We start from the raw sequence: 17,303 nt of genomic DNA, 5'->3' as shown, positions 1-17,303 counted from the left end.
CTTCCATGGTTTCCCCAGCCTCGGTATCAACCCGATTCTGTCCTCCGATTATTTGTCTTTCACTTGCGTCTTCAATTCTTGCATTATGATTTTTTTTTTCCAAGTTCGTTTATTTGGTAGGCTCAGGCGTTTATAACACTTTACGGAGCTATGTTTCTTTGGGATATATACAATCAATGTCATTTTTTCAGTTAGCAAGAGAGGGATAGGAGCCAGCGTACTCGTGGTGACTCGAGGTTAGTTTACAATATTTAAGGATGGACGGGGCTTAGGGGGCTGCGAAATGGTGAGTTGACATCCGGGAAGGGGCGCCTAACATAGCTCTGGTCCTCACAAGTTCCAATACTCACTCTTCCACGGGTCTTCCGATGACAATTGACCGCCAGCTAAGGGTTGCGTACTTAGCTGGTAGTGCAGCCTGGGCACTGTTGTCCTTCTGACATCAGCTAGAGTGAGAGGGTACGTCCTGTGGGGTCTGCCTAGGATGTGGTGGGGTTCGACAGTGGGCTCTGTTGAACTTCTATAAAAAGCTGCATGTGTCCCCAAGCAGGCCCTATCAAAGCGACCGTGTGCCGCTTAAAGCGCACTAGCCTAGTCCTGGTGTTGGGTGGGACTTTAAACAAATTGACCCGACTGACCGAGCGTCTGTTCACCAAGGAGGTGCGGCTCCAACAGCGTCTGTTCTGGCATGCAGCGGCTGAGTATGTGATGAAAGAGAAACACGTGTGGTTACGCTGCTAGTCCAGATGAAAGTGGACGATCTTTTATTTGATCATTACCTCGGAACAACGAGGTAAGATTCGTTTGACGTTTAAGCTCAAGGTGTTTTACAATACAGGTATATACATTTTTGTACAATCTTGGTGTGGGTGACACAACAGCTGTTCCCCTTTTAAATTAATACATCAGTATTCACGTTATACAAAATCAGAACTTGAAAATATCAAATATACAAAACAGATAAAAATTCATTCAGAAAATATTCATATAATCATTTCACTTTTTTGAAATTCACTTCGAACTTATTCACTACTAATAAATGAAATCTGGATCCTCGATTCGCTTTCGGATCCTCTTCGATCGCCGTGGATACACGTTCGGCAAGTTCGCCAAAGTCGCGTTTCGCTTTCTGGCCTTTGCCGGAACCATAGGGAATCCCCTGAATGGTTCATCATCAGAGCCGCTTCCAGCGTTAACATCTTCGGTGTCCTCTTCGTGTCGTTCTTCAATTCCAGTTCGTCCTTCGACCGTAGCATCTCGACCACCCGTACTGACTCCCAGCCACACGTTTTGCCTCGGCTGCGGAGTTTCCCCCTTGTAGCACCTAAGCTGATTTCGGTGGGCCATGGTGAGAGCGCTTCCAATTGCTATCTGGAAAGTGTTGATAGAAAAACGTTTGAGAAACGTTGCCTTAATCCATTTATTCGGTAAATGATGATGAAAATTTCGATACCATACAGTATCTCCTTCTGTCAGTGTGTCTAAACCGTCATTCGACTTTTTCGGCATATTAGACACATTTTCGTCATCATTTGGAGTCTGTGTTTGTAAATAATTTCTGTAAGTCTTTTTTGGATTCAAAAGATCCAAAATCGTTTTTGGTTTAAAAAGGAATATTTTTTCTGAGGGAAGTTGCCCATCACTTGAAGCAATATTATTTCTATAGTTCATTAGAAATAAGTTTATCTGATCCTCCAAATCAACTTCTTGCAAGTCTGGTTCTAATAAAAACTTTTTCAATACTGTTTTAACAGTTCTGACCAGCCGTTCCGCCTGCCCATTACTGGAGGGGTTATAGGCTGGACTTTTCAATACTTTTATCCCCTGCTTTTCAAGAAATGTTGTGAATGAATATGAATTAAATGGAGGACCACCGTCAGATACCAGTACATCTGGTAACCCAAATCTAGCAAAATAAGCTACCAATTTCTTCACCACTTTTGCACAATCCGTGCCCTTCTTCATCCATTCTACCTCCAACCACTTTGAGAAAGAATCAACAATCAGTAGAAAAGTGTGGTGAGAAAAATAGAAGAAGTCAATGTGAACTCGACTGAAGGGTCTTGTTGTAGGTTTCCAGTTGGATAAAACTTTTGTTTTTGGTACTATTACCATACTTCCACACACATCACAATTCGATACATACTTCTCAATGTCTTTATTAATGCCAAACCAGTACACTTGCCTTCTTGCCAATTGTTTCATTTTAACTATCCCTGCGTGGTTGGCGTGTAAAAGCTTCAAAATTCCGTTTTGCATTTTATGTGGAATTACCACCCTGTTCTGGTACAAAATGCACCCTTCAACAATTTCCAAATCATTTTGATTTGCAAAAACGTCCATTAGACATTTATCCAGCTTTTTTGGCCATCCATCACGCAAATATTTCATAAGTTGTTGTAAAAACTCGTCGTCCTTTGTCCATTTGGCAATCGAAACAAAATCAATGGGAAATTCATCACCAAAGTTTATACTTTTTATAAACTCGTGATCTAACTCAATGGGAACCTTCTGCTCCAAAGGGAATCTCGAACAAAAATCCGCGTTTCCCATTTTTGCAGAAGGTCTGTACCGTATTTCAAAATCGTAAATCGAGAGTTCAAGTATGTATCGTTGGAGTCTTGTTACAAATATGGAATTTTTCCCTTCTTTGCCGAAAATCCCTATCAATGGTTTGTGATCAGTATAAGCAATGAACCTTTGCCCATATAAATATTTATGGAATTTTTTAATAGTACAAACCAAGGCCAAAGCTTCCAGATGAAGAATTGGGTAACCTTTCTGCGCGTCATTTAACGTAAAAGAAGTAAAACTAATAGGCTTTTCGATGCCTTCTATCACATGTGCAATCACTCCTCCTAGGCCATAGCCTGAAGCGTCTGTTACTACTACAATGTCTTTTGATGGATCATAAAATTCTAAAAATTTGGCATTAATCAGTGCGTTTTTGCTTTCTTGGAAAGCTTTTTCACAATTACCGTCCCAAACAAATTTAGAATTTTTCTTCAATAGTTTATACAAATGGAATAACTTGATAGACATATGAGGCACGAAACGATTGTAGTAGTTGATCAAGCCTAAATATGACTTTAACTCAGTCACATTTCCAGGAACCTTTGCTCTTTGTATGGTTGCAATTTTGTCTTGACTAGGTAGTAACCCGTTTTCGCTAAGAATATGGCCCAAATATGGCAATTCTGACACAAAAAATTTACATTTTTCAACATTTACTTTGATATTTGCATTTGCGAGTCTTTCTAAAACAAGAAACAATTTCTCACGACAAACTTCCAAGTTTTCACCTGCTATGAGTACATCATCAAGATAAACATAAACATTTTCAATCCCGTCTAAAATTTGATCCATAACTTGTTGGAAGATCGATGCACTTGAGGAAGCCCCCTGGGGTAAACGATTATATGTGAACAACCCCTTGATTGTGTTAATCACCATAAATTTCTTGGAACGTTCAGTCAATGCTAGCTGTGTATAAGCTCCCTCCAGGTCTAGCGTACAAAAAACTTTGCAGTTTGCCAATTTAGCAAACAAGTCGGCTGCCAAAGGTAAAGGGTAAGTATTTGGTATTAGAACTTTATTTATTGAAACTTTACAATCAATTACGAGTCTTATTTCATTATTTTTTTTCATAACTACAACCACTGGTGATGCCCATTCACTGGTCTTCACCGGTGTAATCACATTTTCTTTTTCTAGTTTTGTCAAATAATCCAGGACTTTTCCCCGCAACCGATAGGGTACATCATAGGCCCTTTTGAAAATAGGAACATCACTTTTTAATACCAAATCAGCCTCAAAATCTTTAATGGGCGTTGAAAAATTTTTCCTAAACACTTCCGCAAATTTGCTTTTGATTTCCCCAATAATGCACTCTTTGTCTGCTGAATCTACCTTATTTACCATATGATCACTAAGAAAATTGTTCCTCCATTGAGGAAAGAAAACATCAAGCCAATTTCGGCCAAACAAGGGAATAAATTTAAAATCTGTGTTTAAAATTAAAAGATTTAATTTCATTTTCAATCCATTTCTATTCACCGAAGCATTTGAAGCAAATTTTAGTTTTGACCCATTGACAACTAGCAGTTGCTTCTCACTCATGGTTAAAGGCTTTTTGAATAACGAAAAATATTGAGATTTTCCCATAACGGTTACACTAGAACCACAATCAACCTCCATTTGTACCAAACGATCATCAATTGAGACATTTATAAGACATGGTTCACTTATCTTATTAAGAGACGCAACACACATACACTGCAAATCACCTGAATTCCATTCATCATCATCGCTGTCATTGTCAGCTCCCTGAAACGTCGACATTCTGCCCATTAAAGTGCTCAGGTCTTTCTCCGCGCTCGTACCCGGTTTCGCAACATCCACGAACTTTACTGCATCCCTTTTCATGTTCTTTAACCTAAAACATTTCCTTTTTATGTGTCCTTTGACCCCACAAAAATCGCACGTCATATTAGAGTAGTCTGTCCTACGTCTGTCATTGTTCCGGTAATTGAATCTAATTGTCTTTTGTGCATGATTGTTGTAATCTTGGGTACGTCTTATGTTATTGTATGGTTGTGTGCTCCGGTTGTTTTGTCTGTAGGGCTGGAAACCTAATCTTTCCCTAACTGGTATCCGAACATGATTCGGCCGCTCCGGTGTTCCCACCGGACTATCCCTTGCCGTATTATAAACCTGAAGCAGTTGATTTATCCGAGAACCCTGAGGAAACCCCGTGTTAATCGTTTTTGCATTGTCTTTGGCTATATTCCATGTTGTAATGAATTTGTCCATAGATTCAAGGGTTAAGTTTTCCTCATTAAGAAGCCTTTGCTTCAATGCCTCATCTCTAAGTCCATGCAGAATTCTATCTTGAATAGCAATGTCCTTAAACCCGCCAAAACCGCAGAATTCCGCTTGGAGTTTTACCGCCAAGACGAAATCCTCGGCTGACTCATCTGGTTGTTGGACGCGATGACTAAACCGGAATCGCTGAACTAAATCTGGTTCGGTTTTGTCGAACCTTTGTTTCATTTTATTAACTATTTCGGCATAACTAACTGTCGCTAATGTTCCTTGCTGAAACACTAGTTTCAATTGAGAATAGACATAAGGTCCACATAAATTCATAAAATGTGACTTTTTCTGTACTTCTGATAACTCATTTGCTTCAAAAGAAAACTGCAGACGGTCAACCCAGTCTGAAAAGGACGTTCCCTTGCGGTATGGCTCAATACTAGAGGCCATGCCACCTGGGATCTGATTGCCATACATGTTTGACTCTTTATAAAAGAAATAAAAGGAACAAAAAGTCCAAAATCTTCAGTTGTAGGTTCGCAAAAGAATAAAAAGATCAAAACGACTTACCCGTACGAAACAATTGGCTCTCGCCTAGGCCTTTGCCCGTGCCGACAATTGTCGCAGTTACCCTACACTGTGTCCGGAAAACGACGTGAAACCGAATTACTCGAGCTACGATTTAGATTTCCAACCGAGGAACTTCCACAAATGCCTATTATTTGGAAGGATGAAAAGAAATTATATTAAAATGGTTTATAAAACTAATTTTTAACGAAAAGTAACAACCACTAAGGATCTTTTATCCTTTTCTAGTATCGACAATGGGCAATATGTAACAAAAGAATCACGTGGAATTATCCAATGCACAAAAGGCTTTGTTCACAAAATGGGCACTTTTAACACTTTATTTTTTGCGTTTTGCTTACCGACCTTTCGACGAATACCAATCTGACGCTACTAAACTGGACGGCGATGATGAAATTAGTTGCCTCCGTTGATTTTATCCGGCTTCCGTAGCAATCAAATTGTGCGTCCGCGATTCGTGTCCTTTATATTGCAGTTGTCGTTCTCGTTGTCCGGCTTTGTTGGCGTCCTCGTCGTCCGGCTTTGTTGGCTGCCGTCGCAGTGGGGAGCCTTTGGGATGCACAGAAAATCACTTTTTGATCGTTGTTCTCGGCGTTTTTTCCTGCCTCGGCGTGCCTCACAATAGGGCTTTTGGTAATATCTTCGGTTTGCTTAAACAACTTTTCGCCGCCGCGATTGTAGTATTCGTTCACTAAATCTTCACTGTGCAAACTAACGGCGATGAAAAAAAAATCACTGTCACCGTCCTCGGCGTTCGGACTGGCTAAGTAGTTGAAAAAAAAGCTCTAATTCTTGCCGCTCCCTTCGATATAAACCGCCCGCGGCGTGGTTTTCCGCAACCGTTGGGGAAGAAAAACTATAAAACACGCAGCCTCCGGAAAAAATACCGCTCCAAGGTTTTCTCACTAACAAGATTTCGATTTTAACAAAATAATGTTCAAATTTAACACTTTCAAGGTTTTCCCTCGTCGCCACTTGATGAAAGAGAAACACGTGTGGTTACGCTGCTAGTCCAGATGAAAGTGGACGATCTTTTATTTGATCATTACCTCGGAACAACGAGGTAAGATTCGTTTGACGTTTAAGCTCAAGGTGTTTTACAATACAGGTATATACATTTTTGTACAATCTTGGTGTGGGTGACACAACAGTATGAAATGCTATTCCCCGGAAGCTATACCTAAGATGGCAGCCCCATCCCGGTGGATAGGGAACCTTGGGCCAACAACCTACTGTTCCCGAAACATCAATTCGAGAATCCGATAATGAAAGAATACGGACTGATTTTACGGTGACGACTCTTAGCGCGAAACAACGGACACGAATAGGAACATGGAACGTTTTAACCCTAGCCTAGCAGGGTAAATTGGCACAACTTGCCAATGAGGCACGCCGCATGAAGCTTGAGATCCTGGGACTGAGTGAAGTCCGTTGGCCAAACTTTGGAGAACACAGAACGCCGTCGGGACAAGTTCTGCTATACTCTGGTTTACGAGGTGAACACGCTCCCCGGCATCGTGGAGTTTGTTTCCTACTAAGCGCTCAGGCACACTCTGCGCTTATGAAGTGGGAACCTATAAGTGAAAGGATAATCGTTGCCAGATTTAAAACACGGGTCCGAAACCTTACTATAATCCAATTTTATGCGCCAACCGATGCTGTCGATCTGCAAGACAAAGAGAACTTCTACAGTCAACTCAATGCCGTCGTAGATAGAATTCCGAAGGGTGGTATCAAGATCTGTTTGGGCGACTTCAATGCGAAGATCGGATCCGATAACTCGAACCATGAGCGCATTATGGGACGCCATGGTCTCGGAGAAATGAGCGAAAACGGAGAGCTGTTCGCAGAATTTTGTGATAATAACGACATGGTGATCGGGGGATCGCTCTTCCCTCATCGACCGGTTCACAAGGTCACGTGGGTCTCCCGTGACGGCTTTACAGAAAATCAAATCGACCACATCTGCATCAGCCGAAAATGGAAACGGAGCCTTCTTGATGTACGGAATAAACGTAGTGCCGATATCGCGTCTGATCATCATCTCCTCATCGGCGAAATACGCCTGCGCATTGCGCGGATTCGTCGGCAGGAGGAAAGAGTTGGACGACGATTCAACACACGCCGACTGGAAGATGCCACGGTGAAACGGTCCTTCGTTGAAGAACTGGAGACGCGTGCTGCAGATATTCCGGAAGGTGGCAGCGTGGAAGACCAATGGACCGCCATCAAGAATGCCTTCATCACCACCAGCGAGAACAATCTGGGCGAACTACGCACCCAGAGAAAACAATGGATCGCCGATGAGACCTGGAGAAAGATAGAGGAGCGAAGAGAAGCCAAAGCCGCGATAGAGCGATCGAAAACCAGAGGAGCCAAAGTCTTAGCCCGTCAACGATACGAGGCTCTTGAGAAGGAAGTAAAACGCTCATGTCGACGGAACAAGCGAGCGTGGGCAGACTCTCTGGCCGACGAAGGAGAGAGAGCCGCCGCAACCGGGGACATTGAAACGACGCGAATGATCAGTTATTGACCGACCCAACTGACCAGCTGAAACGCTGGTTCGAGCACTTCGAACAACTTTTTCAAGTGTCAGCCAGGCCATCACCACCTCGGCATGATCTGCCTAGGATCCGACGTATAACACGCGTCAATACCGAAGCTCTATCACTGCTAGAGATTCAAACAGCCATCCAAAGCATGAAATCGAATAAAGCCCCAGGGGTCGACCGCATATCAGCCGAGATGCTCAAAGCTGACCCCATGACATCCGCTCAACTACTGCATCGTTTATTTCGTAATATCTGGGACACCGCAACTGGATGCAAGGTATCTTAGTGAAGGTGCCCAAAAAGGGTGACCTGACTGTATGCGATAACTGGCGAGGCATTATGTTGCTGTGTACCGTTCTCAAAGTTCTGTGCAAAATTATCCTAGCCCGGATTCAGGAGAAGATCGATGCGACTCTCCGGCGGCAGCAAGTCGGATTCCGTGCCGGAAGATCCTGTGTGGACCATATTGTCACGCTCCGCATCATTCTGGAGCAGGTCAACGAATTCCAAGAGTCCCTTTACTTGGTATTCATTGACTACGAAAAAGCTTTCGACCGTCTCAATCACGAGAATATGTGGGGCGCCCTGAGACGCAAGGGAGTTCCTGAGAAAATCATCGGCCTCATCGAGGCACAGTACGAGGCCTTCTCGTGTAGAGTGCTGCACAATGGGGTCTTGTCCGACCCTATCCGGGTCGTAGCTGGTGTGAGGCAAGGATGTATTCTATCACCGTTACTATTCCTCATCGTAATCGACGAGATTCTGTTAGATGCGATTGACCGTGAACCAAACCGCGGGCTGTTATGGCAGCCTATAACGATGGAGCACCTAAATGACTTCGAATTGGCGGATGATGTTGCACTCCTCGCGCAACGGCGCTCTGACATGCAGAGTAAGCTCAACGACCTTGCCGAGCGCTCCTCTTCGGCAGGTTTAGTCATCAACGTCAACAAAACCAAATCGTTGGATGTAAACACGGTGACTCCTTCCAGTTTCACAGTAGCCGGGCAACCAGTGGAGAATGTTGAAAGCTTCCAATATCTTGGTAGCCAAATGGCGTCAGACGGCGGTACCAAGATCGACATAGGCGCACGGATAAAGAATGCAAGGGCTGCCTTTGCGAGTTTAAGAAATATCTGGAAAAACAGGCAGATAAGTGAACGCACCAAAATACGAATTTTCAACTCTAACGTAAATTCTGTGCTGTTATACGCTAGCAAAACATGGTGTGTATCAGTGGAGAACACTCAACGGCTGCAGGTGTTCATTAACAGATGCCTGCGGTATATAATCCGGGCCTGGTGGCCTCACAACTGGATCTCAAACAACGAGCTCCATCGTCGTTGTCACCAGAGGCCGATAGCAACAGAAATTCGGGATCGGAAGTAGGGCTGGGTCGGCCACACTCTACGTAGGGGCGGAAACGAAATCTGTAAACAAGCATTAGACTGGAACCCAGCGGGACATCGCAGCAGAAGCAGACCCAGAGGCTCATGGCGGCGAAGCCTCAATAAAGAAATAAAAGAAGTCGACCGAAATCTAACCTGGCAACAGGTTAAAGCGATAACCGGGCAACGCTCAGGATGGAGGCTTAGGATTCGGGATCAAGGAATTTCGGTTGCTCATCCGGGCATTTGGCGTAAGGGACGATGTGGCGTGTCGTCGTGCTCGAGGATTATTTCGACTGGACATTATGAAGTTGTAAGATCTCCTAAATGTCCTGGAGTTTGAATCAAATGGTCTACCGAATCAACCAAGGCTTCCAAGATGTCCCCCATATTTAGATTACTTACCAAATGTACAACGACTTGCATGATGTCCATAGCAACAGTATTACCCTAATTATGTTCTCCTTGTATTTATAGTTTACTTGCGATCTTCCAAATTGCCCTAGAGTAGTAACCAAATAGTTCACCAAATCAAGCTCACCTGGAACTATGTCTCCAATGAAGGTGTGTTCCCAATTTTGTTTTATCTTTATTCTTCTTCTTCTTGTTGGCATTACATCCCCACACTGGGACAGAGCCGCCTCGCAGCTTAGTGTTCATTCAGCACTTCCACAGTTATTAACTGCGAGGTTTCTAAGCCAGGTTACCATTTTTGCATACGTATATCATGAGGCTAACACGATGATACTTTTATGCCCAGGGAAGTCGAGACAATTTCCAATCCGAAAATTGCCTAGACCGACACCGGGAATCGAACCCAGCCACCCTCAGCATGGTCTTGCTTTGTAGCCGCGCGTCTTACCGCACGGCTAAGGAGGGCCCCCGTTATCTTTATTAGCGAGGCTTTTAGCCCTAGGCTGGCTCACCTCCGTTCCCAATTGCACATGCACATATTTTATTCATGAAAATGACATGATCTAGGTTCTCCAATCGGCCCTATGTCCCCAGCACAGGTATGCACCCATTCGCGAAATGCGATCTTTTAGGTCCCCAAATTGACCTGGAGTGGGGACAAATAGCCCTCAGTCCTCTAGTCCACGTTTTCAGAGCCCATGCACATGTTTTGTACATGATGATCCGATGTTCTACGTCCTCCAAATTGTCTTGCAGTGTTAATCAAGTAGTCTACCAAATATCGAAGGACATAATTGGGTTGATACCGTGGCTGGGGACATCATGGAAGCCTTGGTTGATTCGATAAACCATTTGATTCAAACTCCAGGACAATTTGAAGATCTTACCCGAGTAACAGACATGTAGAGTAGAGCAGTAACAGTAACTCAAATGCAACCAAGACCTATACTCCAGGGAATTGTTGGATGACGGGAACGGAATTTAGTTCAATATATCAAATAGGGCATGAACCATTTTTAAAAAGAAATAACAGCTCCTTGGTTACGCGTGTAGACTCCAGGAAATTCTTGGATGACCTGGAATGGAACAATTTTTGAAAGCAAATGATGAACGCATCTACTTTGTTTTTTGGGTTTCTAAGAGTGCCTTCTTTTGGGCTTACTTATGTATGACAATAATGTTCAAATTCTTTTTACAACACGTGCCGTAAAAAGGAGGCCGTAAAACGAAGTGACGTAGAAAAAACTGCCGTAAAAAGAGGGTTGAGTGTAACATTGAGGGAATGTCTTACTGCAACATGGGTCAAAAGGAGGAGTATAGACCGACTGCTTCGGGATTTTAAATAATCCACCCTTACCATCAGATTTCAGCAAGATTCTAGGGATGATTATTGTTTCCTTACGGTGCAATCCCGGAGAAGACACTCGAAATAGCGTTAGCGTTAGCGTTGTTACGGTATACTTCGTAGATTGGACACTAGTGATACTCATGTTTTTCTTTTGAAATCCCTATGTAGAATGCTATCAGAAATCAAGAAGAGGAGGGAAGAAGAGGATCAGTCTAACACAAAAATAACAAAAGCATGAGGATCACTACTCCCGGCCACGCCCATCTTTACCGTAACTAGGGATATGGAAGGAATTGTTGATGTAGAACTTACTTAGTGAGAGGCCCCCGACTTGGCGACGCCCTCATAAGTTCTACGGAGTTGGTGTTTGGGTAGGGTAAGGTAGGTCAAGGATGTTTGCCTCAAGCTGGCAATTCGACCCATAGCATATGTTGTTTATATGTTTCTAATTTAAACTCTTGCCAGCCGGCTGTCGAAAGAGTATATACTTATATCTATTCTATTTATTGTTTGTTCTTTAAACGTTCATGATTTATCAAGCCAATAGAGGCAGCAATATTTAGTTTTAGACTATGTATTCACTCGTGAAACTCTGATATTCCGACTTATTTTGTGGGGATAGATTATTAAAATATAATTATTAAATTTTGATTTCTATGTATAACGTGAACGATTTCTATGTATAACGTGTAGTTTGACTATCGCGCACTAATTAGTTTAATTACTGACCGCACTAAGTAGAACAAAAATTCCGTGATCTCGAGACCGTTCTGTTTTAAACAAACCCGTCCGATCGCGCACTTAATTATAGAAATAACTTACTGCACAGAGCAGAACAAAAATCCGTGGCCTCGAGACCGTTCTACTTTTAAGCGAACACTAATTTAAAAAATCTTTTACCTTCATGGTATCGCGACGAAGAAAAAACTAACACAATGAAGGTCCGGTGCCAATGGTTATTTGACTTGATTACAAACTTTCACTATTCTTATGTTTGGAATAATTATAAATTAAAAATTATTAATGTCAAGCAATATAGCAGTATTCATCTTGGAAATCTTTTTGTATGAGAACTCCGATGTTATTGAAGGCGAAGGAAGTTGTGTTTGTTGCGTGCGGTAAATCAAAACATAGATCAGGATTCATCATGTTTAGTGATGTGATCTATTTTTTATTAATTAGTAAATATATTTAATTGTGCAACAGTGTTAGAGATTATTTGTAACGATATCCATGGTTCAATAAAAATTTCCATAAGACCTTTTAGAAAATAATTGCAAGGCTCATGCAACCAATTCCTGCTTGTTAAGCAAGATCGATCCCTCCAGGGTCATCGAAATCATAACACGTACAGATCGATTGTTCATCAATTTTTAATTGTAGCTTTTTTTGCATTCGTTTACATATCTCATTCGATGCAAAAACATTAAACTTGTTTTGCTCAGAGACGATGGTATTATATAGAGACACGCGGAGAGAATAAAAGCAATTCTGGCTTCACGGCCAGCAGACACAAAAAAAATCTGTGCGATCGGCAACATAAAAATTTGTGAGAACTTGAAGTGACTCTCAGTGTGAGCAGTTATTTCGTTTGCTCCAACTACATATTTTCTCTTCTTTAGCATCATTTCCTTATATTCAACAATAAATATGATTAAATACATATATAAATTTGCTATGAGTACTCTGAAAACATCTTCATTAACTGAACTTTTCAAACTTTTTTATAATTTCTATAATGTTGATTACAATACCTATCTTGCATTTAGTACCGATTGGTAATGTTTGTTTACTTTGCTCGTTTGGTACCGCGTTTGTCGGTTCGTTTGGTACTTTCGGCTTCACTGTTTGCGGGTCTCTATCTATTAACAACGTCTCTGGTTTTGCTCTGTCTCAATCAAAAAAATAGAGCCAAATTAATTGCGCAATTCAAGCATAATTTTTTTTAAAAGGACGCATGTAACAAAAGTAAACAAAACGAGGTTTTTAATACAACATAACAATCACACGCGACTTTATATAATACACATCGATTTTACTGATTTTAAATCCTTAAATTCTTTAATTCAATCTTTCTACGATCCGACAAATGTAGAAATTTCTATTTTTAAAGTCTCACTGTTACATACGTCGGATTAACGTATGGGAACTAAGAGCGACCTATGTAACAAAAAAGCAAAATAAAATAAAACTGCAGTTGCCTCAATCGTGCACTATTGAATACCGACCAATGTACACACACTTAAATCATTTCACAGATTTCGGTGAATTTTTCTTCAATTCACCGAAATCTCAACAGCAGATCTGCTCGGTAATTACTTCACCGATTTTCTGCGGTATTTACCGTTGTTCAACTGTCAAAACTACCAAAAAATCTGTAAAATTCTCACCGAACAGTTCTGCTGCTGAGATTTCGGTGAAATCTCACAGAAATCTGCGATTTATTTTTGGTGTGCAGCGACGTATGTGCAGCATACCGGTGTATGTATAATTCTATATAATAATAAATATATAATAATTGTATAATAATAAATATTGAAAATAGATTTAGTTCTAAAACAGTTTTAGAAAAAGCTTTGCCAACTTTCTGCAAAGGATTTCTCGAATCCTCACAATTGTTACATACGTCGTTATGAAAAATTAGGCTTGAATTGACTGTTCAAATAAGACCTGTCCTCATTGGGAATCCCGGGGAAGACACTCGAAATGTTCTCATACCTAATTTACTTTTCTCGTCGCCACTTACTACATAACAGTTGGTAGTTGGTAGTTCAGTGATTCCCAACATTGTCCATTCGGACTTCGTTGCCACATCAATATCCAGGATAATCCTGGTTGGTTGAAGTCACAGACTGTATCAACTTGCTTGCTATTTATTCTTCAACAAAGTGTGTATAATCTTTGATAGTAGGTAATTGCGATATTTAAAAAAATAAAAATCGTTGATTTACATCCTCTTTATTTTCAATTTCGATCAAAATATCATCTGTTGTTGATGTGAATTTGGAGGTGCATTCACGTGTTATCCGTTTACTAACTATACAGAGAATTAAATCTAACAAATACCCCATCCAAAGGCAACCATTCTAGATTTTGTTGTTTTACTCAAGTTTTTTTGTTTCACCTTACATTATGCTTTGAATATTCCTCCGTATTTGTTGAAGTATTCTATTGGTTAGATGCAGTTTCCCTTGGTCAAACTTTTTGCATTGGATTATAGACAATTCGGAAATGCTGGTTCTTATACGTGAGTATTTCTGTATTCGAAAATAATACCATTACCATCAGCAAATTTTTCCAAAACCTAGCACACTAAAAGTATTATTGGAGAAAGTTGTTGAAATCCAGATTTAGAGTTTGCAGTACCAAACTGCATCAACCCCACATAGTTTAATTAATCTATTTTACATTTATTTTTGATAATATTTGCTTTAAGTACGCTTTGAAAGTTGAGGAAAATTTCATTTCGCATATAGACCACCCAATGTGTGGGGGTCTTCTGATATGAATGTTTTTTCTGTATTTCTTTTCAGTGGTATACTCTACTCTATAACTGTGTTGTAGATAAAATATATGACTTAGAATATTGTTGTTGTTTTCTAATCCAAATATCAATAAATTAGACCATAATGTCATCAGGTTCGTGTATGTATATTTTGCTTTTTCTCCAAATTGTATGGTGTGCGTAATAGGCGCAGTGTTGTTTACGTTGATCCTCTTTTTTTCCGCAAATTTTACAAAGTTCGATAACACCGAGTTTTTAGGGTGGTTCTAGTTTAGATTTTGATCCAGAAAACTGGCTGCACTGGTTTAAAAATGGGAAATGATTTTTATGATGAATTTTATGGTTGTTAATGCTTTAGTAGTATGATGTTACCAGTTTTATTGATATTTGGTCAGGACTCGCACCATGCGCCTTTTTGACTATTATGTTAAACTTGACATGAAATTTTATTGTGCAAACTATTTGTTTTATGTTAATTCCTTTTTTGGTTCTTGTTTTTTTTTGCCAGTGCTTAGCGAAGAAAATCAAGTATATAGGACTAATAGTAAAACAGTTTACAACCATTTCTTCCACAAACTTAGAATCAAATTGTGCGATTTGGTCGTTGAACTTTTTGATCTCTCTCTCGGTAGTAATTTATAATATTCTAATAGTCACGATAAAAGTAATTAGACTTGATCTGACGAATGACGTATATTATCATCATATAAGGGGGTTAGAAGTAGAGAGGTGTAATATTTTGTTCAAAATTGAGTTGACTACAGCAAAAAATGCTTTGGTTCTGGAGCTTTGCGGCAATGTGCTGATTAAGTGTTTATAATAAATGTCAAAATTTACAAAAAAAAAATGTTTTGAACTACCATACAAAAATATATGAAACGAGTTTATATTTGAATGAAAACTAAGTCTTTGTCACATACACCCCTTTGCGATTGACTCCTTCATATGCAATCTGTTACAATAGACATTTCCCGTCAATAAATAGTTTCATTTCGTTTTATTGTATCAGTCGATTCTTTAATTTATTTTCAACTATCCCCAAAAACCTATATTTCTGTGGACTTATTCAGTATTGAATCAATGACAAAAAATGAAATAAAGTGTTGGTAGCATTCGACAAAAAAAACTATCTGTCAAAAATAGGGCGAAAGGACTTTATGTATTTAAATTTTTGTTTTGTTTGGAGCGTTCTGAATTCTTTAGGAAAGTTGACCTTAAATAAGTAAAAGAATCGACTCAGAAAAACACGAGACAGATCAATTCATGTGGTCAAGGGAACTTTTACTCGGTTCAACTAAATCGTAGTTAACAAGAATTAACAATATCTCTCAAAAGTGCCAAACAACGGGAAACAATAATGTGCTCCAATCTAAAGCTTCTTTGCAGATTTTTGTGCCTATTCTGCGTCTCGTATGAGGTGAGGCGCTTTGAATGAAGTGAGAATTGTCGATATCTCCCATTTAAATTGCACGGTTGTCTCACGTGAGACGAAATCGACAGTTCTCGAGTCATTTGAGACGCAGAATAAGCACATTTGTTTCCGCCTAACAAAAATGGGACTTAGATGCGACTAAAGGCTTTATTCATATGGTGTGACCGGCCCAGCGCATATGAATACACAGGTTTTTGTTTGTACGCGATTTATATTTTCTCGGTTTAAGGCAAATGTAGAATTTAGATTTATTGATGGGGATAACTGTGTCAAACTATCAATAATACGGCTTAAGAAAAGACGCATTTAAACGAAATATTTTTCCAAGAAGTTCAACTACCTCATCCTATCTGGTAATGACTATTTTTGTTCTTTGAATGCTACATTAGTTCGTGCCATTCACACTACTATTTTGTGAGCAACGGTACGGGCAGAAATTTAATAACAGGCGTCTAATACAGTAATGACTTCAATAATATTAACAACAGAAAAGCATTAATGAGTTCTAATTCTAGCTCTAGTTCAACCGACTTGCCTTTTTTTCGTGGCTGGCAAGCAACTTCCCCCATTTACCGTATCTAATTCAGTACAGAAATATCTATAACAGTGTTAGAACCATTCGCAAGCGTGATTAGCTTTGGAAATAGGCCTCACATATCCTAGCAACTAAAATACCATAAGTTTCTTGCCTAATTATCACTACGTGCGAAAAAATGCGCCTTACGCTCGCGTGCGCTGCTTTCACACAAATCATTTCGACTAAACAAGCTCTGATTGTATTATCCAACTACGTCACTTGTTCCCAAACATTAAATATCCCCGTTCTCCATCGCTTTGTTGAGATCGGCAATGATCTTATCCATCAGGTCCCGGTAGGGCGATTCCTGCCGGAAGGCTGTCTCCAGCAGCGTGGGATCGCTGAAGAACGCGAACACCTCCTCGATCCGGCCCATCGATTTGTCCGTCAAGTGTCGCTCGACGCAGCCCTTGAGCAGTGCGTGCACCTCCTGCAGTGACTTGAGCATGTAGTTGAGATCGAAGCTGTAGTCCACCTCGTAGAAGGAAATGATGGCCATCTGTAGGGTTTGGAATTTGGCTCGGAACCGGTCGGCCAACTTCAGCTCGTCAGCGCTGAACTGGCCATTGCGATGCAGGACGGCAATTTTGATCACGATTTTGATGATGTTCTTGACTAGCTTTTCGGCGTCCTTTTTGCTTCCGGTCTATATGAAAGGAAAGAAAAATTGAGTACAAGATATAC

At 40.5% G+C, this 17,303-nt stretch overlaps 1 protein-coding gene and 1 long non-coding RNA gene across 6 annotated transcripts in view; both read right to left on the bottom strand.

Annotated features, from left to right (window-relative positions):
• Positions 1–760: 760 nt before the first annotated feature.
• Positions 761–6,533, bottom strand: LOC134220776 (uncharacterized). Of its 2 annotated transcripts, none has more exons than XR_009982053.1 (3): positions 5,745–6,533; positions 5,386–5,530; positions 761–1,371 (listed from the first exon to the last, which is right to left on the bottom strand). It is a non-coding gene; the product is annotated as an uncharacterized LOC134220776 (long non-coding RNA). The 2 variants fall into 2 exon arrangements; XR_009982054.1 differs by having other exon boundaries at positions 5,749–6,533.
• Positions 6,534–14,047: 7,514 nt separating this feature from the next.
• Positions 14,048–17,303, bottom strand: part of LOC134226093 (tumor necrosis factor alpha-induced protein 8-like protein) — a 94,733-nt gene continuing 91,477 nt past the window's right edge. For all 4 annotated transcript variants that reach the window (XM_062706639.1, XM_062706642.1, XM_062706640.1 and 1 more), the window contains one exon: positions 14,048–17,265. In XM_062706639.1, the coding sequence (XP_062562623.1) occupies positions 16,852–17,265 (414 nt within the window). In that variant the 3' untranslated portion in view covers positions 14,048–16,851. The remainder of the gene's footprint in view (positions 17,266–17,303) is intronic.

Source organism: Armigeres subalbatus, chromosome 3 (genome assembly GCF_024139115.2).
Source record: "Armigeres subalbatus isolate Guangzhou_Male chromosome 3, GZ_Asu_2, whole genome shotgun sequence".
Lineage (NCBI taxonomy): Eukaryota > Metazoa > Arthropoda > Insecta > Diptera > Culicidae > Armigeres > Armigeres subalbatus.
The sequence above is the reverse complement of the archived record's forward strand: the minus strand, read 5'-3'. Positions and strand labels throughout refer to the sequence as shown.